The sequence below is a fragment of the Parasteatoda tepidariorum genome, chromosome 6 (assembly GCF_982258835.1).
Source record: "Parasteatoda tepidariorum strain Cologne lab strain chromosome 6, Ptep-v5.0, whole genome shotgun sequence".
Taxonomy (NCBI): domain Eukaryota; kingdom Metazoa; phylum Arthropoda; class Arachnida; order Araneae; family Theridiidae; genus Parasteatoda; species Parasteatoda tepidariorum.
Window position 1 is genome coordinate 146,850 of NC_141760.1, and position 25,651 is coordinate 172,500.

Below are 25,651 nucleotides of genomic sequence, written 5' to 3' on the forward strand. Positions count from 1 at the left end.
CAGGATCAATAGGCAAAATGTAATGAAGGTATTCATTAAAAATCACGCAGAAGTAATGTAAGCGAGTTTTGAATGTATTCTTCACAAATATTTGTTATGTGCTCTTTTTGTTATACAGCAGGCATCAAGTCTGCTATATAATTCTTGCCAAACTGTACAGCCTGTTTGTATTGACACTCCCCGTGGCAGAATCGTCGCGACACAGTGACTTTTCTCAGAATGTTACAGAGCTCTTGCCGAAAGATTTTTCTTATGGAAAGTAAAAATTATTGGTTTTCTTTTTAGCAAAAATTTAGAGCAATTTTTCTTTTCTGCAAAATTATATTCAAAAGATGCCGTGCATAGGAAGGAAAAGAAATGCTCACGATACTCATTTGAGAAATAAAAATTTGGTAATGGCTGGCTTTAGCAAGATTTCAAATGCTTATTAAAAAGAAAAACATATACTATTCCAAAATCGCGAAAGTTTAAAAGAAATTTTTATTTCAGAAATCATGTTCTTTCCTTTCATTTTTTTAAAGGACACCATCTTTTACATTTTATGATGGCGAATTGCAGATTTTGTTATAAATTCAAATTTATAGCAAAAGAGGTAATCAATCAATACAATATATTTTCTCCTTTTTTTATAAATTTGGTTGAATAAAATCTATCAAATATTTTTAATATAATATGCATAGGAAAATTCTAAATCGCATAAAATATTATGTAATGTTTTGATCATTTCTTTTTGGCAATTATTGCAACAAATTTTCACTTTTTTTTTTAAATAAGTCCCTGTTCCTTTTATTGCTCAGGTACTATTATTGATTCTCATTATTTTTTTAATACCTATATTATTATGGCACGCAAAATTCGAATTGCGGATTCAATAAATCACTTTTTAACACGCTAATATCATCATTGATCCATATGGTGTTTCAAGCGTTCCTTCAACAGTTATTGCTAAGAATTTTCTTTTTTTTTTTTTTTTTTTTTTTTTTTCCGAAGAAATCCTTGATGATTTTTTTAAACAATTTTATTACACGTGAAACTCTTCGCTTATTTGATGTTTTACTTTTTAAATGCAACAATTTCAATTTTTTATTTTTTTGTTACTTTTCAATGTTATTGCTAGAGCTACCAATTTACATGGGTTTTTAAAATTCCGGGTATTTCTCAGTTAATAAAATTTCTACGTGTAAAATTTGAATCACACATTTAAATAATCACTCTCTGATGCAAATCACAATTTATGTCAATAATATCGTAAATCCATAATGTTTCGATTGTATTTTTGACAGTTATTGATATTGATTTTCAAGTGGTTTTTAAAATTTGACATTTTTAATATGATGTTTATTACAACTGAATCTCGAAACGAAACACGCATTTTAGTAACCCCTTAAAGAGTCTGATTCGCATAATTTCATTGTCAATGTTCTTTTCGATAATTACTGCAACAAATTTCTCAATTTTTAATTAGATTTTTTAATGTGTGAAAAAGGTGAAATGTGAAAAAGGAAACGATTACTGCGTTTTTCTCCTACAAAGAATATTAGAATATTGCCCATACTATTAGAATAAAAGAATATTGCATATTCTATTAAAAAAAATGATATCTAATTCATTTTATCCAAATAGGCTTTTTGTTTGTAAGCAACGCTTTTGCTACTTTAAATTAGTAACGTGTATTTGTTATCATTCAAAGTTTCTTGCAGAAAAATATTAGTGCTGGAGTGGTTTGTAGCAGAAAGCTCTAAAAAATTCTGCTACAAGGTTGACACTGGTGTTATAACAGCTATGATAGGGGCTTTCAAATCAGTCATGATCGTTGGACCTGATAGCACATATGTGCAATCATGTACAAACTATCGCAGGAAAAAGTCGCGAGAGAGAAGGGAGAATCGTGATAGCTAAGACAAAGATGTATTGTCTGTGATTGATAGATATGCAACCAATCCAATATCATGGAACGTGTTATTGAGACCAATGCTTTTCTTCCCTTTTTATTTTTGCAGAAACTCTGATGACAATTTCATTTCCAGGGCCATATATAAGTGACTATTCAAAACCTGCATGGATAAAATCTTTTCATAAATAATTTTTAGGATACTAATGATACACACCTAAATGTATAATAACATTAAAATTAAGGTTGTATCTAATTTTAAATTTCAAAATTCAATACTTATCTAAAAGATTTTTGTACTTCTTTTTTAAATCTGATTTTTTTTCTTTGGTTTTTATTCCATACCAAATATTACCTAAATCATTTAAATCAAGTAGAAAGAAATTGTTATCTATTAAAAAAGTATTGGTTTAGTTAGCAATTTCAAACAATTTAGGAAATTTTCATATGTATCATTTATAAATTTTAAATATATATTTTCATTTAATTATTGTCTATCTAAAAAGAAAATCTGAAAAATTATATACTTTTTTAGCTGATAATTTATCCTACCTGCCAGAATACACCCTTCCATATGCTATCCATTTATTAGCCCATGCTCCATTCTTCGGGGATTATAGCTGCATCTCTTCTTTAAAAAAAATTAGGAAGTAAGTATTTATTTATGAAGTCTTGACATTTTTGATGTTAGCTAAAATAGTTTTCAATTTACGAAATAAGTTAGTCTTTTTCTATATTAACCCTTTTATCTGTGAACTAAAAATAATTGATAAATTTATGTGTTCAAATAGACTTCAATCAATGTATTCATATTTATTCTCAAGTCTTGGTATTGAGCCTCATTACCTTAATGGGAATTACAATTCTTGATTTGATATTTACCTTTCTTTTTTATCACATTTTCTTCAATATCTTGCTATTGAATTCTGTAACAGAATTCAAATTGTATTAGTTTAAAATTTAAAAAAAATTACCATTATTTTTATTTTTAAATTTAATTTAAGTTGCCTGCAAATGTTTATGGAGTGTTTGATTGCTAAAAATGAAGGCTACAGTTTTGCATTTTTCAAGAGACTTGTTGAAAACATAAAACAAACTAAGGATAAACAAGATCCAGAAGATGAAGATACAAATTTGGTAAGTGGATTAATTTAAAAATTATTTGATATTCATTTTCTATTAATATTTTTTTTATATAACACGCATTATCAAATTTAAATAAATGCATAATCTGTATTCTTTTGCTGCCATTTTTGACTTACAGTTGGAAGGCACATTAATTCCAGTATTCTTATAGCAGGGCTCATAGCTGTCCTAATTTTTTGATTAAAAAATGTTTTAACTTATTTGTCCTGATATTCCTGATTTTAATGTGGGTTCAGTCCTTCTTGTTTTCTATAAATTCAAATGTGCATTTTGAAATAATCAAATTAGAAATCAAAAGAATCGAAAAATTAGAAATTTTAATCCAACATCTTTTTTTAACTTATAATGCAGGGCTGCCATTGGAGACTAAAAAGGCGACTAAAATGACTATTTTAAAGCAATATAGTAATAAAGCTATTTTAGTAGAAATATGGGTAAAAACAACTAATTTGCAATGATTTTCGTAAAATCGGCGACTTTTTTAAGCCAATCGACTAAAATGAAGAATAGCTTCAGGAGTTCCCCCCTTCCCCCACTTTCGTCTTATCCTAACTTTATTATTTCTCACTGTTTGATGTCAAAAGCATGACAAACATATTTAACCTATCAGACTGATGGAATTGGAATTCGCACTACGTGAATGCTCCTCCTGCTGCTTCAGAAAGCTAATGTAATATCTCTGAGGATTAAGTTTTCCCCCCTCTTTTAATTTGAACTAAGTAGCAAAATTAGAGAAATTGTCTTTAATTACACAAAATGTGTTGTTAATTTTTTTAGAGCTATTTAGAATAGAAAAAAAGGTACATGGAGATATTCGTTTTGTCGAGTTGTGATCATAATTTTTTTGATAAGCATAAAAATTTGGAAATATGTCAGTTATGAAAAATAAACAAAATAAAACGGAATTAAATTGCAATATTTATTATTATTTTTTTTTTAATGTCTAAACTAAGCAGCTGCAAATTAGAACCAGGAAAGGAAATTCAAGTTTCAAATTCAACTGTTCTGTAACAGATAAAAATAAAACTCCCTGTTTTTATGCTTAGTGTGAAAGAATATATTGTTGGCAAATCCACAAATAAATGTACATTTTTTATAAAATATGAGTATCTAACTGCCTGTTATTTGAATTTTATGCTACTACAGCACAAATAATTTAAATTATGTTAGAGGAGGATATGATGTTAGCAACTATTTTATATGTCTTGGAGACTATTTATGAGACTTTTTTTCATATATGATGCAACTAAAGCAACTATTTTTCTTGTTTTCATCCAGTGGCAGCCCTGATAATGCTATTAAAAATTGCAATATTCAATAGTTCAAACTTAGGGACTGTCCACTAATAATATACATGGTTCTGGTTTATGACCTGACTTGCAGAATTCGTTGAAACTTTTGGGGATCTAGTTATTTTAAGAGAGAGAAAAAAATTTAACTAACAATTTTGCATTTGCAGTGACAAATTCAAGAAGCATCTACTTTTTTTTTTATTTTTAGCAAATGCAGTAACAAACCTTGTTGGATGAAATTTTGTAGTTTCCTATTTATTGAATAGTTTCTTTTATCTAATTTTAAAATTTATTGATCCTAATCGACAATGCAGTAATCTTAGAAATCTTAACTGATGAATTGAGGGATTATTCCCTTAATTACTTTTATACAAAACTGTAAGGCAGCATTTTCACTGTGTTTTCATTTTGACATTATTGATATCCCACATTAAAATTTTACTTGATTAAGGAAGTCTTGAACTTTAATTAAATATTGGTATTAGAACTCACACAAATTCTGTTCTTGTTGTGAAATATCTTGAATTGTTTTTGTATTGCATATAAAATACTGCTGTACTTTGAAATTCTAGGTTATTAATAACTATTATATATATATACAATATCTTTTGTAGCAAACAGTTTTACCTTTTATTTTTAGAATGATGAATATTTTTCAGAGTTCTCTCTGGGAATAAAAAAGGGCATTTTGAGTTTTGGAAGAGCACTCACTTAACATCGTAAAAATTTATAAAAATGTGTAATACTATCTAATAACTGAATTTGATCCTCAATAATTTTCAAAAAGTAATTCTCACTCATTATCAAAATATGAGAAGAATTTGTAGTTTATAAAATATAATTAAAGACATGCTAAAAGATAATCTCAGTGTATAATTTTTTTTCAAAAAAAGTAAACTAAGAATTGATAAACAACTTGAAAGCTTTTTGCTATAATTTAAGCTGAAAACTATGAGAAAACAAACATTTAAATTTTCATTTTAAAAAAAAGGTACTTTTTTAAAATAATAATAATTTTAAACTCCAGAAAAAAAGTTGAACCAGTTGAGAATTACCCTAGAGAATAGTTGATCAAGAATTGAGCCAGTTGAGAATAAAGTAAATATTTGTAATAGTTATCAAAATTAAACCTATAAACACAGATAATTATACTAGTGGGGAATTATTATTTAAACTGTGAATAAATTTTTTTTAACCCATTTTAGGCCGAGGATAAGAATTTTATAAAATGTATTATTTTCATTGAAATATGTTTAATTACATTCATTAAGACAAGAAATAAGTTTCCTGCTTGAAAAATAATATTTTATTTAAGAAATAAAATGATGCATATTCGCACCATTGGCCAGATCAATGAACAATTCGTTTAGTTCAACGCTTATATTTTTAATGGAAACGTTCGAAATATTTTGAATGCGAATGATCCTTGCATTTGATGCATAAATTAGTCGTGTGGTTTTTGCGCACTTTACATCGTCTGTTGGTTTTTATTTTCCATGCCCATTTATTGTATATCCCATTCTATCAGTCTGTACTTCTATTAGTAGAGCTGTGGATGATGGGCAACCTTTGTTTGAATGGGTAACATGTAATGAACTTTCACCAAATGGATTGTTCTTGGATTTAGATTTTAATTAGAAAATAACTATATAAGATCTAAGTGATAGTTTTGAGCTAATTGAAATTCTATGTAGCTTCTGGAAATTTACTATAACGCTATCAATGATGTTTAGAAATAATGGTCACCACCATTTCTAACCTTGAATCTTGATGCGGTATTCAGCTATGGCATTGTCATGTAGGTCTACACCTCCCATATGCTTATTCTAATCCGAAATAACGTTGAGTTGCGAAATCACAACTTCTTTTCTTGAGCCGCAATGGCTCAAGGGATAGAGCATTCGCCTGCCAATAAGGCAAACCGAGTTCGAATCCCGGTGATGGCGGGTTGATATGAATCCTCATCCAGCTGGCACTGACCACAGTGCTGGCGAAATATCCTCAATGGTAGATGAATCATGGGTTAGAGTCCCTTTGCAGTCAGGCTAACCGTGGGAGATTCTCGTGGTCTTAATCTCCATGTAACACAAATGCGGGTTAGTTCCATCAAAAAGTCCTCCACGAAGACAAATTTCTCTCAATATTTGATCCAGGAACTCTCTTGTCTTCTGGGTTGGGTTCAAAATTACAAGGCTACAGAGTTGAACATTAGAAGTCGTAAGCCCGAAAATTGGGTCGGCTGTTCAATGTTCAACAACGGTTATAAAAAAAATATTTAAAAAAACACTTTTATTTTCTTTGCAACTGTATCGTTTGGCAATGGGTAAAATGGTATCGTTATTAGTACAATTGTTAAAACAGCATTGTCATTCCATTTTATTATGAGATTTTTGCAAACTGTGCCAGATGCAAAGAAACCCTTTTCTTTCAAAATTTCAAATAAACTATAGAAAGAGAAAAAGTTATCAAAACTTAAATTTTTCCATCTCAGGTATTGAAACAACTCTAAGTAACTTCAGAGCAACGATTGTTCCTTATGGCATATTTTGTTGAACACTGTTAACCTCAGCACAATAAAACTTTGATAAAAATAAAAACTTAACAAATAAACTTGATAAAACTCTGAATATGCAACAAAACTTCAATAAAACTCTGAAACCTGGCATAAAAAGTGGGTTTTCATAAAAGGTAGTATTTTTAAAGGATAGTAGCTTATTTTTACAAAGAGGGGCGTGTTTGCAGGTATCTACCCTTCTAAAAATGCTTAAGAAAAGCACTGAATTTTTTAAAGCATGAAAAAATTTTACCCTTCAAAGTAATTGTAACTTGACTAATATGTCTAGAAAGCACCTTTATGTAAAATGTTTTGTAGTTCAACAAAAAAGAAATAATTTTGTATTCATTAAGGTACATTATTAATCCTTTTTCTCAATTTTTAGATTTTGTTTCACTTTTTTGTTCACTGACTGTTTAATTTGGTTCCTAATTTTAGAGGCTGTATGCTGTTTGTGATTTGGCTTTAAACATAATTATGTCCCAGAAAAACTATATTCTAAAAGACTTCCCAGCAGAGCCAGTTCTTAATAAAAGATTCTTTACTGATCCAGATCTAGTAAGCTCGTTTTAATTCTTTAATACTTCATTTAGTAATTATTTGATCATTTTTTTGTTATAGTTAAAATTTGATTCTTATATAAGGATATGATCCAATTATGCCTGTCAAGTTGACCTCTGTTATCAAGAACAGAATTAATCAAAGATATATATGGAAAAGAAAATTTATTATCTAAAAATTTTAATAGATAAAATTTGTCAATGAAAACATGGAATAGTTAGAAATGAAATCAAAGCTTTTTTTTTCCTTTTTTTTTGACAAAACCATGAAAAATTCTGTAACCTTTTTAGAAAAAACATTTCAGAAAACATTCTGCTAGAAAAAACCTTTCTTAAATTATTCTATTTATAATCATTCTATTATTTTTAACACACATGCGCGTTTATTCAAAAATTGCGCAAATTAAATAAAAATTTTCTCATATAATCTTTACTTCCAAAAATATTTTGAAAAAGAGTTATTACACTAAGACAAACTCTATTTTGGGGAAATTTTGATCCGAAGAAAACTTCGTTCTGGGGAAATATTAGACTCTGATATGCCTGCTTATAATGTATGTGAATGTTTCTAATAAATCTGAGCTATAATATAATGCCTGATAAGTAAACTAATCATAGTTTACAAAAAAATATAAATGTTTGTTTTTACGAGTTAATAAGTTTTTCAATCAATCAATACTAGCAATATATAGTACAGTTATTAGAATAAATTTACTAATCACATGTTATTTTATAATAGTTTCAGTATCTCTACATTCTAGTTATGCATCTGAGCATCAATCGAAAGAATATTTTCAAATTTCAGTCTTGTTCATTAAAAAAGAAAAACTGAAAAATAAGTTTTGTAATCACATGTTTCGGAGAAAGGATGGGTTGAAATAATAATAAATGGAAATTGATTTTACATCTAATAAATAAGATGATAGTGAAGTGCTTTTTATAAGATGATTGTTTTTGTATTTTTATTTTCAACAATTAAAAAAAATTAACGAATTGGATAAATTGCATTTTTACACATTTTTATTTATGATTATTTAATATTTTCCACAACAAAGTTTAGGTTTTTGACAGTGATTGTCAAAGCAAAGAGAGTTTAATGTTAAAATAATTCAAGAACATAATTGATTCGTCACTTGTAATTTTATATGTATGTTTATAAATACTTAATACTTATAATGACTAATAATTATCCTTGCACCAAAATTTTGGGGTTTTGACAAATGTCAAAAACAATTTCCAATAAGGTTTTTTGACACAACAGTTAAATCTGAATAAAACCATCCATTTTCAAGAACTTGCCAACCCTTAAACTAGAATATTAATTTTCACAAAATATTCTTTGTTAAACAATTTCTCATTTTCTGGAATAGAGTTATGTTTTCATTTCAGTTACACAATTAACTAAGTTGGTAATATTTGTTTTTAAAAATTTGATCTTAATCGCAAGTAAAATGCATGCTTGCTACATGGGGCAGATATGACTCAATATATTAACCATTAATTTTTTTTAAAGTTTTCCTGTTCTTGGACAAATTTCTATATACTGTAATTTACATATTTATGTATAATAAAGTATATGCTGTTTTTTATTTTTACTCCCCCCCCCCCCCAATTAGTACCCTCTATAACTGCAGCTACGTGAAGTCTCTTCTATAGACGCTATGTTATTTTAACACCCATTGAAACTGAACCATTCATTCCAACATAGTGACTAAAAATTTGCTAAATTCCTAGAAAATCACCCCAACATTTTTGTGCTTTCAAAGCTAAAATGAGTCAATGGATAAATAAAGTCTTGAGAAAACTATTCAAACCACTATTTATTTTGATGAAACGTGAAATATCTCTATAATTGATGAAAGAGTTACAGGACCACTTGCTCTTAACTTAAGAGGTCTTGAGCGTAGTCTACAATGTAAGATTAATAAATCATGAAAAGGGGCTGTTATGCACAATTTTTTAGTATTTGCACGTAGTTACCTTATATGGTATTGTAATATATTAAAAAAAATTATGCAAAAATCTTTTTTATTTTTTAAACATTTTTATCTATTGTATCGTGAAATACTAATTAAATACCCAATCATTTTGACACTGAGTGCCCAGTTTCTAAAATACCATTTACAATTGTTACAATTCTAATGTGTGATATGATGTTGGTTGAATATATTGATGGTTGTAATTAAAGGAAATATAAAAAAGACTAAAAAGAGCTGTTTATTCACTGTTGATTTCTTATCCTAATTTGTTAAAAATTTCTGAGGGAGTTTTTGATGAAGTTGGAATTCTAGTTCAGTCTAATATAAAAGTTCAAAATTATCTTGTTTATAAGACGTTTGTGCCTACTGTTGATATTGCTATTAATGTGTTCTGAATTATTTAATGTGTCATTTCTTTTTCTTATATAGAGCTACAGCAATATGAGAACGTATTTACCACCTGAATTTCTTCAAGAACAACCGGTGGTAAGCAGAGCTTTGTTGAAATACTATTAAGTTTTAGTGTCAATTTTTTCTGAAAGTTATCATTGGAATTATTGATCTGAGAACAGTCATTGAAATTATTATGTAGTGAATTTGTATTTCAACTGTCAATTATTACTTTAAGTTAAATACATTTGCAGACCTGCCAATTTGTATGATATTTCACTCGATAGTACGACTGTATGGGCAAGCTTTAAAATCGTACGGTTGCGTATTTATTTATTGTTCTTAAGTTTTTTCTTAAGAATAAAAAAAATTAAATTAACAGCCTGCTTATTAAAATCATGAATTCAAAAGTTTACAAGATTTTAAGTACCAGTTATGAAACTCATCACAAAAAAACGACTCCCTGTTAGTTGTAATCGGGTTGGTTTTGAGAGCCAATTACGTTAAGCGAAAAAAATCGTTAACCAATGAGAGTGGGTATGCTCCTCGGCGAAATGAGCCAGTGGGAACTCTGATGTAGGAGATCATGTGACCGGTAATCATGGACTAGATTAAGAGCACATTTTGGCAACGGTTATGTTTGTGTTTACCATATGGTGCACATGGATTGCAGCGTGATTTTTTTATTTGTAATAATGCCACCTAAAGTTTACAATCAGATATTTTTAGAATCTTATTCTAAAAGCTTTCCTTGCATAATTAAGTCCAACAATTCGCAGCACTATGCCTTTTGTAATGTTTGCGAACTAGATTTTAAAATAGCACATGGCGTTAAAAGCGGTATAAATGATCATATACATACGAAGAGACATAAGGATTTAGCGGAATGTGTTAATAAAAATGAAAGGTTTACTAAGTATTTTGCGTCTGGAACTGATGACAATGTAATATGGGCCGACGTGTATTTTACGTCGTTCATTGTAGAACACATTCTACCTATTAGTGTCGCAGATCATGCTGACCCATTGTTTAGGAAAATGTTCCCTAAAAGCGATGTTGCAAAAGAACAATGGTGCAGGACGAACAAAAACTGCTGCTATTGTGTCAAAAATAGCAGACTTTAAAAATGCTTCAATTGTTGAATCTCTTCAGAAACAAATGTTGATGCTGATGGCAGCAACGATACAGGTGCACAACTTTATCCTATCGTTGTGTCTTACTTCGACACCAAAGCTGGCGAAGTCAAGGTAACGCTGCTTGCCGTGCCGACTTTGGATTCAAGCTCTACAGGACAGAACATTGGTAATTTGGTGTTAAATACTTTAAAATCAAAAAATATTCCTTTGGAAAATTGTTTGGCACTTAGCTGCGATAATGCTCCGGTGATGGTTGGCTCAAAGAATGGTGTCGCTGCTGTAATTAAAACAGCAAATCGAGAAATTTTTGTTGTTGGCTGTCCTTGCCATTTAGTACACATTGCTGCTGAAAGAGGGGCTGCTGTGTTACCTGTATCAGTTACTGATGTTTTGGTTGATATTTTTTTTTTTATTTAGAGAAGAGTGCTAAAAAGAAACTTGAACTCCAAACTTTTATTTGATGTTGATGCACATAAAATTTTGAAACATAGTTGCACAAGATGGCTCTCATAGTTGCATAGATGGTAGATGCTTAAAGAGAACAATGGGAACTCCTGGAACAATGGGATCCTCTGTGTAGTTTTTATAAGGATCAAATAAGTCGAAAGAGCAAATGCAATAGTCTTAATGACTATTCCATACCTTTAAAAAAATCGGCAAATGACAACAAAGTGAAGAATGAACATATTTCTAAGAAGAAAAGACCTTTAGAAATAGAAAAATCTGTGAAGAAATTGAAGATAAGTAATTGCTCAAATAGTTCTTTGAAAACTTCTGAACGAGAATCAGAAATGGAAAGCCTGCGAAGAAATTAAAAGCAGGTAATTGTTCTAAAAGTTCCTTAACAAAATCTTCTAAACAGGAATCAACTTTGACTAGGGAAGAACAAATGCTTCTATTTCTTTCATTGGATATCTGTAAAGCTTATTGTTTATTTTTAAATTACATTATCCCAGTTTTTGAAAGAGCCTTAATTATCTTACAATCTAAGGAGCCAAAAATTCATACTTTGAATTCTTTATTATTACATTTATTAAAAGATTTGTATCAAAATTTATCAGAGCAGACGTTATTAAAGGTTCTTCCCTGATGGACATTAACTTTGTGTCAGAGAAGAATCATAAATTGGATGATGATATTATAATTGGCAGTGCTGCTTCCAAGTTAATATCAGTCTTAAAAATGGAAAGTAGGCAACTCTCTTGTAGTAATATAAGAAATTATTATATTGCTGTCTGCAACTATATACGGCAGAAATTTCCCTTGAATAGTGAGTTTTTATTATCTGCTGAAGTTGCAGATGTTAATAAATTACCCTCAAAAAGATTAAAAAATGTTGATATCTTCTTGAAAAAATTCCCATCGATGTGCAATAGTGAAAATGTTGAAGAAACTGAAGATATGAAAAGAGATAAACTTTTAGAGGAGTTTAGTGATGTGCAGATTACTGATTTACCTTCTGTGATTAAACAGGAAACAAGAATGGACAAAAAATGGGATACCATTTCTAAAATAACATCGAATGATGGATGTTTCAAAAAGTACAGTAGAATAGCAAAAATCATGGTAGCTATATTAAGCATACCTCACAGCAATGCAGAATGTGAAAGGGTATTCAGCATAGTAAAAAAAAAAAAGAACACAGTTTAAAAATTCTTTCTCTGATAAATCTCTAGCGAACATTCTAATTGCCAAAAGCACACAACTGGATGTTGTTATGAGCAGACCTTCCATATAGAATTCCTAAAAGCAGCTAAGTCTGCTACATATGAGCATTTAAAGCAATGAATGTTTTTAATTAAGTCTAACGTTTATTTAATTTTTTCCTTTTCTTATTAATCTAGAAATTGAATTTTGAAATTGTGATTAAATGTAAGTATGTGTTAAAACAATTATATAATAAAATAGTCAAGATTTAAAAAGAGTTTTTTGTTGTTTTCACTATGAATTTTTTTAAAAAATAATTTATTTAAAATTGACAAGTGTATTTAGTAACAGACCTTAATTTTGTGTAAAAAGGTCCTCTTATAACACTTTCTGTATAACACTATGTCGAGTAAAACACTAGCTCAGAATTGTAAGGTCATACAGATTACAATGTTGGCAGGTCTGCATTTGCTATTATGTTCAATATTTTTTTTATTTTGTGTACTATATTAAAAAATTACTTTGAATCATTGGTGTGTAAATAATTGTTGAAATTATTGATTTGAGTTTCAATTGTTAGCACTGCTGTAAATTGAGTAAGGTTCAAATAAATGGCAGAGCTGAAAGATATAAAAAATTTCATTATTAATAAGATATAAAAGAAAGATATAAAAAATTCATTTTCTTTGTAAACAAAAAATGATTAAGTGTCCTGACCATCCATTTTTAAATCAATAAATATATGTCGTAACTAAAAATTTAATTTGCATTTAAATGACTGAAATTTCATTCTGAATTCCCAATTAAAAGATTTTTATCAGAATATAACTTAAATTTTTCACTGAAAATTGAAATTTAAAAAAATGATCATTTATTTTCTGTTTTGTTCTTCTCATTTGTACTACTATAATCAGTTTTGCAAGAAAAAATTTCAAAAGTTATTGTGATGAATCAAATGTTGGATAACAAATAAAGTCTATTTTTGAATTTATTTAGCAATCTTGTTTTGAGATTGATTTTGCGGAAATGTCAAAACTTCAGAATACAACATCTCAAATACAGACTTCATTGGATAATACTCAAGACAATCTTTCAAGGTATATGCAATTATTGTAATTTATATATTGCTCTATTTATATGCATTTTATTGTTTAATGAATTTCATGGGTAGATTTTTATTGTTAATTCCATATATTAAATTATATGATAAGCTCATTCTGATATATTCATTACAAACATGATGCTGGGACTTTGAGAAGAAAGAAATAAATAAAACCAAGGAACTCTGTCAAACAACTGTGAAAATATTCAGATTCATTATTTCATTTAAGGTGCCTGTTCAATTATTGAGCCAATATTTGTGAATCTGTTTTTAAGGTAGAATCAGTGTAATTCATATCTCAATAACTATTATTGATATTCTAATAATATATGCATTTATTTTGTTTTCAGATCAAGTTGCACAATCTATGCCTTTGGTTAAATGTGGCTAGCAAAACTGTTGGTTTAGCCAATTATTGAATTACAAGCAAAATATTATTTAAAATAATAACTTGTTTCGCTTTTTGTCCCTTTAACAGACATTCCAAAGAAATAGAATAAAACAAATTTTAATATACATCTTCCATATTCACCACATCTTATCAATTCAGATTTTCATAGATACAGTTCTTGACATAAAAAAAAAAATCACATATGGAAGAAATCAAACATTCTTCCATTGAACTTAGCTATTTCTAGATGAAGAAGGAATTCAAGATTATTTACAAAATAAGAGTTCATATCATTTTGATAATCCTTTTTTGAATTACTAATTTCTTGTTTGTATTACTCATTGATTATGTGTCTTTTGTTTCTTTGCCTTTTTTTCCAACCTTCAGGTATGCTTTGCAATCAGAATATTTAGTTTTTTTTTTATTTAAAAGAAATACTTCATTAATAATATTGTATTTTTATTGTTTATTAGTAAACTAAAAAACACTCTATGTTAATTATCATGTTACATAGTTTGGAGTTTAAGATTAAAATATGTAACCAAAGATCCTTTGTATCTTTGGTTATTTATCGTATTCTAAAAATCCATTCTATATAACCGGATAATTATTGTTTATTAGAATTAAGATGCTTATTATTCTCTTTTGAATTCTAATTATTTTCTTTTTGTTAGTTCATGCATACTTATTTTGCTGCATAATACAATTTTTATTTATTTTTAAATCAATTATTGATTTGTTAACTTATTCTAGATCTGACAACGAAAACAGAGAAGATTTAGCTAGCGAAGAGGAAATTTCAGTGGTAAAGAAAAAAAGAACAGCTCCTAAAAATTCTCATCAAAGTCAAAGCAGTGTGGAATTTGCTGCCCCGGGGGAAAACCGGAGTAAAAGAATCCCTGTAACTAAAGTGCAAAATGGATCAGTGCGAAAACGTGGTAGACCTAAAAGAATTACTAAAAAGAGTGGACGGACAAAAGACAGTGCTTCGAATTCTGAAACCGTCTCATCAGATGAAGGCGGTAATTCTGATGTGCAGGTGGACAGTTCTGATGGAATCAGTGTGAACATTTCAGATTCTGATTCCATCAAACGTTTGATCAAAGAGTGCAATGTTTGTTTGAATTTGGATGAAATTGAACAGTATGCTGGTCCACTCCGAATGAACAATGTTTCTCCCATCAAAACGAAAAGGGGAAAAAACAACTCTTTAGTTTTAAATAGTCATTCATTAAAAAATGGTGCTCCTTCCTTTCAGAATAATTTAAGTGATAGTGAAGTGTCTGCTGGAAGAAGTAGTAATAGAAAACGGGTGGCTAGCCCAGAGAAGGAATCGCCTACAAATAACAAAAAGTAATACTTATTTTATTAGGTACATTATGCATGTTTTTTTCACTAATTACAATTTTTCCCTTTTTTAATTATTTTTATGAAATTTCAATGATATTTTCAATTTTTTTAATTTTTATTTTTTCTTAATTTCATGTTTTCTAATTATTGTCAAAAATGGCATTTAAATTACCTAAGAATCATATTTTTAATCCTGATTTAAAAATTTGGTTAGCTTATCTAACTACAAACCAAATCTTTTTAAATTAAGATTAAATATATAATACAGAACCAATTTAAATGCCATTTTCCATAATAGTTGTTAGAAAACATGATAATCTGATAAATGAAAATACCTGTTCAAACACATACGTTGAAATGGTTCATAAAAGGAAAGTGCCCCTATCAGTGTACTATGACATTTCCAGTCATGCGCTGTTGCGATACACTCTGTATGAAGATTTTTTTTTTTAGCAATATGCAATCTTTAAATTTTGGTAATAAAAAGCAATATTGATACTCTTGAAGATTGTAATTAAAATATGATAAATTCCTATTAATCTTTATTTTATTTATTAAGTACATATTTATCTTATTTTTACTCATAATTAACTTTTAATTTAACTTTTTATAAATTCAAATTACAATGTGTATATACAGTCAAACTTGGATAATTCGAACGTCTTTAATTCGAATTCGTGTATAATTCGAAGCTTTTCTACTTCCCTAGACACATGTATATTCCGTTAATGCTAAAAAATCTTGGTTATTTCGGAATCCAACTTCTTTAATTCGAAGTTTTTACCCTTTCAAAAATGACAAAATCTAGTTTAAATGCAGTTATTTTTGAAAAGTATTCTGGTTACTTTCAGCTATTATGGAAAAATTTTTTAGGGATGACAAGGGGGAGGGAGAAAGGACGACGGGAAGGGTATTTCGAATCACGTGATAGGATACATACATGTCATTGGTCGGAGCAGAGGAGAAAAAAATTGTCACCGGCTAGGCGAGTCTTCATGATCTTGAAAAAAGTTATGTCTACGTGAGTCGTCCTTCAAAGGTCATCGGGCAGTTGATTGACAGGTGTTCCTCCAATAGTGGTGCGTTTATTTTTTTCATGAGATCACCTTGCATCCGACTCCGGGAAACTGGTGTATAATCACGGCATTAAACACTAAGACTGTAGTCGACATTACTTGAGTTTTCTACATTGTGATTTTAGTTTTGTAGTGATAGTTCAGTACCAGCATGTCATTTAGTAAGCCCCGTGTCCCATATAAAACCTTATCTTTCGATGAAAAAATTGCTGTAATTCGAGAAGTAGAAAAGGGTGTAAAAAAAATGCATCATCGCAAAAGAGTTTGGAATAGCCCCTAACACTCTTTCGACTTTTTTGAAAAATAAAGAAAGAATTTTTAAATCTAATGGAAATCGCAAGCGAGCTAGAGAGCCTGATTATCCTGACGTGGACGAGTGTGTTGCAAAGTGGTTTAAACAAGCACGGGACAAGAACATCCCTCTCAGTGGAACTCTTGTATGTGCTAAAGCTGAAGAATTTGCCATCAGTTTAGGCAGGGTTGGAATTTTTGCCGGCAAAAAGGGGTTTTTGCCAGGACAGTGGCAAAAACCTGGTAAAAACCGGCAAAAACCAAATTATCTAAATAGCTGATTAAATATTATTACAAAATACTTGAAACAAATTTAACTCAATCATAAGGAATAATAATTTTGATTCATTACATGAAAAAATTATTTTTAACATATTAATAATTAATATAAGGGTAATAATTTTTAAAAGATTGAAAGTTTTTTATCTCTTTTCATTTTAGAATCCTAAAATAAATGTTTTTTTACAAATAAATAGATATTATTAATTTAAAATAAGTTCATTTCTCTGGAAAAAAGAGAATAATCACAAATGTTCCAATCAATAATGTTTTAAACTACTAGAATGATATATTATTACATTATCATTTAATTATGGAATAATAATTTTGTTAATTTTTTTGTAATTATTTATATTCATAGTATATATTTCAATTTTAGGAATAATTTTGTATCAAAAATGTGTTTTTGTCCTCTCATCTTGGAAAATATAGGTTTTTGCCAATTTGCTTGGCAAAAACCTGTTTTTGCCAGGACGGTTTTTACCGGTATTTACCATGGTTTTTTCCACCTGCGGCAAAATCTTGCCAGCCCTGAGTTTCGGTAACAGCAGCTTCAAAGCAAGCTCTGGATGGTTAGACGGGTTTAAGGAAAGAAATGCAATTTCTTTCAAGTCTGTGTGTGGTGAAAGCTCAAGTGTGAACCAAGGTGCAGCAAATGAGTGGGGGAAAAAAGTTGCCGAAATTATTGAGTATACACAGGACAGAGACATTTTTAATGTCGATGAGACAGGACTTTTTTTCAAATGTACCCCTGCAAAGACTCTTACTTTTAAAGGTGAAAAATGTAATGGTGGAAAACATAGTAAAGATAGAATCACCTTACTTGTAGGATCAAACATGGATGGCACTGAGAAATTACCATTACTGATGATAGGAAAATCACGAAGTCCAAGGTGTTTTAAAAATGTCAAATCAAAGCCTATAGGATGCCTTTCTTCCTTTCTAACACAAAAGCATGGATGACGACGCATATTTTTGAAGAATGGCTACTTGATCTGAATCGCACATACCAAAGAAAAAAACAGAAAATCCATCCTGTTTATTGATAACTGCACTGCTCATAAATCAATACCCACTATGGAAAATATCACTGTTGTTTTTTTCCCGCCAAACATGACATCAGTGGTGCAACCAATGGATCAAGGCATCATTAAAAATCTGAAACATTTTTACAGATGTCTAGTCGTTCAACACCTCCTTACTGAATCTTCCCAAAAGCTTCCCATTACTCTCCTCGATGCTTCAAGAATGTGTTTAAATGCATGGTCCAAAGTCAGCCAAAAAACAATAGCTAATTGTTTTCGGAAGGCAGGATTCATCAGGAACACTCTCCCGAGCGATCTTTTCAATGAAGAAAATTTACCTCCCCCAGTTGCATGGGAAGACAACATTCAGTTCGATGATTACGTCAGTATGGATGAAAATATAGACATTTGTGGAGAATTATCGGATAAAGATATTCTATCTGAAGTTCTAAACAATAAGAATATTACAACAGAAGACGAAGAAGATATTGAAGAGGAGGTAGAAGAACAGAGGCCAATTCCAACTTCAAGTGAGGCAGTCGTTCATTTATCAGAATATCGATGCTATGCAGAAGGACAATCTGACGTAAGTGAAGCTGTGTTTAGAGCTATAAATATTCTTGAAGATTTTGTCAGAAAAAATCAAGCAAGCTCTTTAAAGCAATCTGATATAGCTAAATATTTTTAAAAATTGTAACGTTTTAATTTAAAATTAATGAACAATCTTTGTTTCGCAATTTCTGTTATGAGTAATTATTTTAAGACATAAAAATAACATTGTTTGGATAATTCAAAGTTCGGATAATTCAAAGTTTCGCAGAGACCCCTTGCCCTTCGAATTATCCAAGTTCAACTGTATATATATATATTATAAAAAAATGCTTATATACAACATGTTTCAAGAGATTTTTAAAACTTTATTTTTCATTTAAAGTGTATTTTTAATAGTTCTTAATGCTTTTCTGCATTTTTATTTATTTATTCTTTTGAAATTGTTAGTTTATGAACATACAACTTGCCTTATCTCTTTAGATTATTTTTAAAAATGTTTTTTATATTACATATTTGTAGTTTTATAAGTATATTCCAATTTTCATACGAATAAACAAAGTTCAATATGGAAATAATAATTAAGTATATTTTTAAAGAATATATCACACCACAAAAAGATAGAGAGTTGAGATATTTTATAATATACTGAAAACTTAAAAAAAAAATTTACCTAACTCTTAAGAACTCTTTATTATTTATCTTTATTTAGGTTGAGAAAAAAAGTATAACTGATGAAATTTCAATTTAATTAAAGCAACAGTCAAAAATGGCATTACTTTGTAGAAACACATTTTGAAAAAAATAATAATTTATGTATAATTATGCTTAATATTACAAAAATCATACAAATGTATTTAAAAAAATCTTTATATTCAAGCATATTACTTATAAATTGATGTATATTTTATTTAGCCGGAATTTTGAAATATTACTTTTATAAATTTTAACTGCTGCTCCAATATAAATATAAAAAATAATAATAATAGTTTCTTATGTGTATCAGACAGTTCACTGAATTTTATTGAAGTTATAGTTTTAATTATGGTGTAAATTAATATTGGTTTCAAATTTTGTTTCTACAATTTAAGAAAGGCATTTGATATTTAGAAATGAATTATGGCCTGTTTAAATACATTTTCTAGTATGTAAGTCAAACCTCCATATTTAACTTCAAAATTGTAAATTTTGTCAATATTCAATTAATAACTTGACTCTTGAATTCACACTTGTTTAAAAAAAATCCAAATATCAAATATATGCATCTGAAAATATGGAAACCTGAATTCTTTAGCCATTATGCCTTTTTCTTCTGTATGTGGAATTTTGTATCCCTGAGTTATTGAACGTTGAGAATCAGCCCTGTGTGTCATGCCAATAGCAACACAGGTGATATCCTGACTTGTATCTGTGTTTGAAATTTGGGGGTTAAAGGATTATTTCAACCTTCTAGCCATCGAGCTGTTGTATTTCCTCTTCAACAATGTGAAGTTTTTCCTGTCCATATCTATAGTAACAATGAATTTAACTTAGCTGTTGTACTTACTCTACAGCAAACTAGTTGTTGTGCTTAATCAATAGCAAACTGTGTTGCCCAAACGTATTGATAGTGGTAGTTGTTTTTCATTTACAGCAAACTCTGTTTTCTTAATGTGTTATAGTAGTTAATTCTTCTGATACATGCCCATTGTGAATGGTGTACAGCTATGTTTCTATATCAAGCCCTAGTCCATTTTTCTACTAACATATCTTGACTAACAAACCTGCAATACATTTTTTTTTTCAATCTTCTGTCAACTTAGTTCATGTACAGTAGGTCACAACCTAAAGAAGGAATGATGCATGTTTGCTTTTTCCTTCTTTTAAAATGAATAAAAAATATCCCCATTGTGCCTTTGCATATTAAACATTACTATCTTAAACAGTAGAAAAGTGTATTTCTCTCTAAAAAAAACTTGTCTCTATAGTGAGAGGCTAGAATGTTTATTTCATTATAAATATACAATTTTGTATCTTAAATATTTAAATTTTGATGGTGACTTGGAATCTAGTCATAAAAGTAAACTTCTTTCAATATGCCATACTCTTTATGTCTAGTTTTTACTCTCCGTACATTGTATATATTATTGAAGTTTTCTAAACACTGCACTCTAATTACGACACTCTGTGTTTGTCTTTATAAAGAGTGATAAGTTTTATCTAAACTTTATTAAATACAATTTGTAGGAAGAAAGATACTGCCCCTTCTCTTCGCTCATTACGTAGCAATGCATCTTCCTCTGCTGTGGAAGAAGAGTCATCTGCCAGTTCCTCCATAAGTGATACAAAAGCAAGCTCTTCTGTGGACTCTATACAAAGCTTTACATCAAGTATTATAAAGTATGCTCCCAAAAGATCTGGTGCTGCTTCAGTCATTGTTCAGAACTCTCAAAATAATGCCATAAGGCAAACTAAATCTAAAATCCTGTCCAATCAAATTAACGAGTCTGTTGAGGAGAACAGTTCATCGAGGTAAATCAATTATTTTTTTATTTTTTTTTAATAAATTAAGAATGTTTTGTCGGAATTGTAAGTACTACTTTTATAATATCCTGTTTATCATACAAGCTTATAGTTAGTTTGTTTCCATTTCATTTTTATAAATTTAGTTTTAAATGTAGTAACCTTGAATATGTTTCAATAGATTGTCTTTTAGTCTACCAACTAGTTATTTGCTTTAATATTTTTCCTCCTTTATTTTCTTCCTTGCTTGCATCCTTATTCCTCAGATTGCATTGACTACACAATTTAAAAATATTAATTCACCAAAAGACAAGCTCGTAAGGCTTTCTTACACTTAATAAAAACAATCATTTGATTAAATACTTGTTTAAATTTTTATGGTCAGTTATAAGTTGTTTTTTTTTTTTCATTATATCTTAGAAAATTTAAACTGTAAAATAAGTTTCAGAATTGGTTACTAAAGCTTCAGGGAAAATTTATTCATTTCTTCTTTTAATTCTTAATAATTTTTCTTTGTTGAAATGTAGTCATAATACTGGTAAATTTACAGGACATTCCAAAATTTGAGTTAAGAATTGAGAGGTGTGATGAAAGGTATCAAGAAGATGAAAACTTACCATAAGGGTCACAAACCATGTTGAGAAGATGGAAATCAGAAAAAGCCCTTGTGGGGTTTTGATACCATGTGTGAGCACAACTATAAAAGATTCTACTGACTTTTTAAGTGCTAAAGGATTTATTTTATTAATTATTACAAGATTTTTTCCTAATGGCACTCACTGACATTATTGCCTAGTTTACAACAATGCAAAAATGATTCCCAGATAAGCAAAACAACAATCTACAGTATGAAATCCTCCAGTGGGTCCACAATTGTCCCTAAACTCAAAGCCTTTATGCATCTTTATATGTGGCCCCATTATCTATCGAAACCTTTCATTCTGTTGATGCCTTTTATCACCCTTCCAAATTTGGAATAATCAAATCTTGGCAGTACCCTGCTTATTTAGCATTTAATCCTATAATTAATAATTTCTAAAAAAATTTTTATTGAAGAACAAGCTTAATTTTAAATGTTGTATCAAAGCTTCTTTGAAAATCATTGACTATCTTTTTTCTTTTAAACCAGAATTTCTTTTAAATAAAAAAGAAATTCTGTTAAACATGTAGTAATAAAACGGAAATCTAGATCCAATCTTTTTATTGTTAGAATCTGTTTTTTAAATATTTTTTATAACACATAGTTCTATTTTAGATAATCCTTGGCTTAACTCTGTTAAGCTTAGTTTATTTTTTCACTTAACCAAAACTTTTGTTATTTTTGGACGGTAGCTTAAGAATATTAAAGACCAACAGTGAATAAAGTAATGTTAGCACTACCACCAACATACTTTATTTAAAAAAGAAACAATATTAATTTATTAGCTCTGGAAAAAAATTATATATTAAAACTATTAGCATGCTATGAAAACTTAACTATCATAACTTTCAAATTATTGTTTTGGTTTCAAATAATTTTATTGTAATCGTAAGTTCTTTAAAACTTTGGCGCTTTTTGAATAACATAAATTTTATCAATATTTATTTTTATTCAAAAACGTATTCTTTTTAGCGTAAAAAAATGTAGATTCTTAAAATTGCTTTTATTGAAAGAAAAAACACAGTCTTTCAACGTCTACCTAAAACTGTAAAGTTAATACATCATTTGCAAAGTTACAGATACCTCTTCTTTTAAAGTCTTTCATCGAGACCTTTAAATTTATATTTTAAAAAATGTATGGCTGTTATGCAGAAAAATATATTATTCCCATACAATTGATGAAGCAGTGTTCTTATACTTTACTGAACTTATAGATGGTGATCATGTTATTTTGTTCACCATCTATAAGTTCTCTTAAGGAACAGGGTGCAATGGGAGATTACTTTTTGTAATAATAATTGCAAGAAATATCAAACAAAAATCCACTATTTTAAAAAGTTTTTATAATAATGAGTTTAATCTTTATCCCATTTTACCACACATATTACATTTAAACTCTAAATAAATTTAAAATTGATGAGTTGCTATCTTTTGAATGAACTTGCCTTTTTTCACTATTTAATTGCTTGAATTTTGAATTACGATTAATCCACAAGATTTTTTTTTTTCTTTACTTTGTATCATTCTTAATATTGAGTAAGTCTGAAAAACATTTAGAAAAGAAGGAATAAACATGTAGAAAAATGTATACAACTCTTGAAAATTGAGTCCAGCTGTCTCCAACTCCTAAAAGCACATTCTAGAATGTAGACATAGGGTTGCAGATCACTGCTTTAAGCCTTTCTGTTAAAATAAATTGAAAATTAAATTAGAATTGTATGCGTTCAAAGCCTGTAATTAGCTACACTGTTAACCATTCCTATAACTTTGAAGATTTTTGTTTTATTAAAGTATTTTGTTTTATTATTTTTTAAGTTTTTTTATTTAATACATGATATATAGTTATTTAAGTAAACTAAATTAAAAATTGAATCCTATTTTTTCTTCAAAATATTTTGACATTTTAAACACTAAAATAGCCACAAATAAAGTTTCTTGTTAGACCCCAAATTTATTTTGATTGAAATGCATTAGAATTGCATGTTGAATGACTAGTTTTTAACAAGTTGTTTTAATTTGATTTATTTTTCACTTATGTTTATGATTTGAAACAGTATAAGTTACCCAATTTTTTGTTTCTTTCCTTTTATTTTGTTATTCTTTACTTCTTTCCCCTCCTCTTAGAAAGGAGAAACCTGTTACAAGGAGTAATAAGGTAACAAGTTCCATAAAGACTACTAACTCTATTGTGACGAGAACCTCTGCTAGAACAGCAAAAAATAAAGTGATTGAAGTGAGTAACTATTGCAGCTCTCTCACCTAGAAAATATGCTTATCTTTTAATTTTATTATTTCACTATTCGCTTTGTATTTCAGAAAAAAATCTATTTGAATGACTAGCACATATACTGTTCATCTTGTTTAATAATGTTACAACTGAAAGATGTCCCGAAATTCATACAAAATTTGCACTAAATAATAAAATGTTGCCAACAAAAAGATGGAGCTGCTAAAAATTTAGGGTTGTTGAATATAGAATACTACTCAAAAGAACAACATGTTTTTAAAATTGGGTCATATAAGTCACATAATTGGCCCTAGTCATATAATTTCTTGTTTTGGTGATTAAAAATCTATGTCAATATCATGTGATTTCATTCTGTTAGAATTTTTATTTCCTTGTCTTAGGTTTATGTCAGCAAGCCAACAACTACCCACACTTTTAAGAGGCACTTTCTCTCCCAACTGTCTCTGGAGATGGGAAGGGAAAATTCTAAATATGCTTTTAATCCTTTGTATATCATTTTCACAATTAAACAGGTGATAAATAGTATAATTATTTGGCAGTATCTTCTGATGCATGTAAAAGGAAAGTCCCCCCCCCAATCACAATTTGAGATATAAGGCTGCTGTATTGATTCCCTTTTAATATTTTGTGATAAAATTATGCCAATACAATTCTGCAATCAAGAGTTTTTGATAGGTAGTTAAATATTGCCTGTTTTTAGATTTTTGATAAATATCTTTGTTTTTATGCAAGTAACATTAAAATGATTTTTCGTCATCCACGAAATCTGTTTTCATCAATTTAAACTGCAATAAAATTAGATTTTTAAAAATCTAAAGAACGAGTAGTTTTAAATTACTTACTCATTGCCACAAAACACATCATTTTATTTTTTTAAAGTTTTGAGGAGAAATTAATCGAAGTTCTAACAATTATCAAGCGCTATTTCTTCTAATCGTATAAAGCGATCCCTTTATTTTCTACCCTTTTTTTTTAAATTATTATATTGTCTAATAATACTAAATAATCAAAACTGTTTTAAGTGCAAAAAAGTTTCTTAGAAACACAAATTAAAAATTTTATCTAAAATCAAAGATTGGAAGGGTAGAAGCTATCTTAAGAAGGACATTTAGCACTGTATCAACAAAATATTGCAACGTATGCCTTCAAATCTGTGGAAACCAGTTTCCTGATTTACTATTTCATTCATAACTCTTTATTGAATTCGTCAATTAAAAAAAATCACAATTTTTAATTAAAAGTCTGAGTTTATCTATCAACATTATATTGCGTATGAATTTTGGGATACCTTTTACTTGATGAGCTACTTGGACAAAACTTTACCCTTAAAATAATGCTTTCCTCTTAAAGAATTTAAACAAAAACTGGTTTGTTATGGGGAAAAAATAACCGTCTATTTCAAACTCAATAAAAGTTTAAAGATTATATTCTTGCTATTAATGGTTGGCAAAGTATTCTGAATTTTCATCGTCACTTCATAATGAAAGTACATGATTTGATATTGAAACTTACCGAAAATTGTGGTCTTTTATATTGATATTAATTATTATCAAAACAAGTCTTGTTATCTAACAATCTCACTGAAATCACTTTAGTACTGTAC

At 28.8% G+C, this 25,651-nt stretch overlaps 1 protein-coding gene across 5 annotated transcripts in view; it reads left to right on the forward strand.

Annotated features, from left to right (window-relative positions):
- Window positions 1–25,651, forward strand: part of LOC107454758 (sister chromatid cohesion protein PDS5 homolog A) — a 70,027-nt gene that overhangs the window by 37,134 nt on the left and 7,242 nt on the right. For all 5 annotated transcript variants that reach the window (XM_043040559.3, XM_087165269.1, XM_087165270.1 and 2 more), the window contains 8 exons: window positions 2,427–2,541; window positions 2,896–3,028; window positions 7,322–7,441; window positions 9,852–9,908; window positions 13,592–13,692; window positions 14,842–15,441; window positions 20,885–21,169; window positions 23,925–24,033. In XM_043040559.3, the coding sequence (XP_042896493.2) occupies window positions 2,427–2,541; window positions 2,896–3,028; window positions 7,322–7,441; window positions 9,852–9,908; window positions 13,592–13,692; window positions 14,842–15,441; window positions 20,885–21,169; window positions 23,925–24,033 (1,520 nt within the window). The remainder of the gene's footprint in view (window positions 1–2,426; window positions 2,542–2,895; window positions 3,029–7,321; window positions 7,442–9,851; window positions 9,909–13,591; window positions 13,693–14,841; window positions 15,442–20,884; window positions 21,170–23,924; window positions 24,034–25,651) is intronic.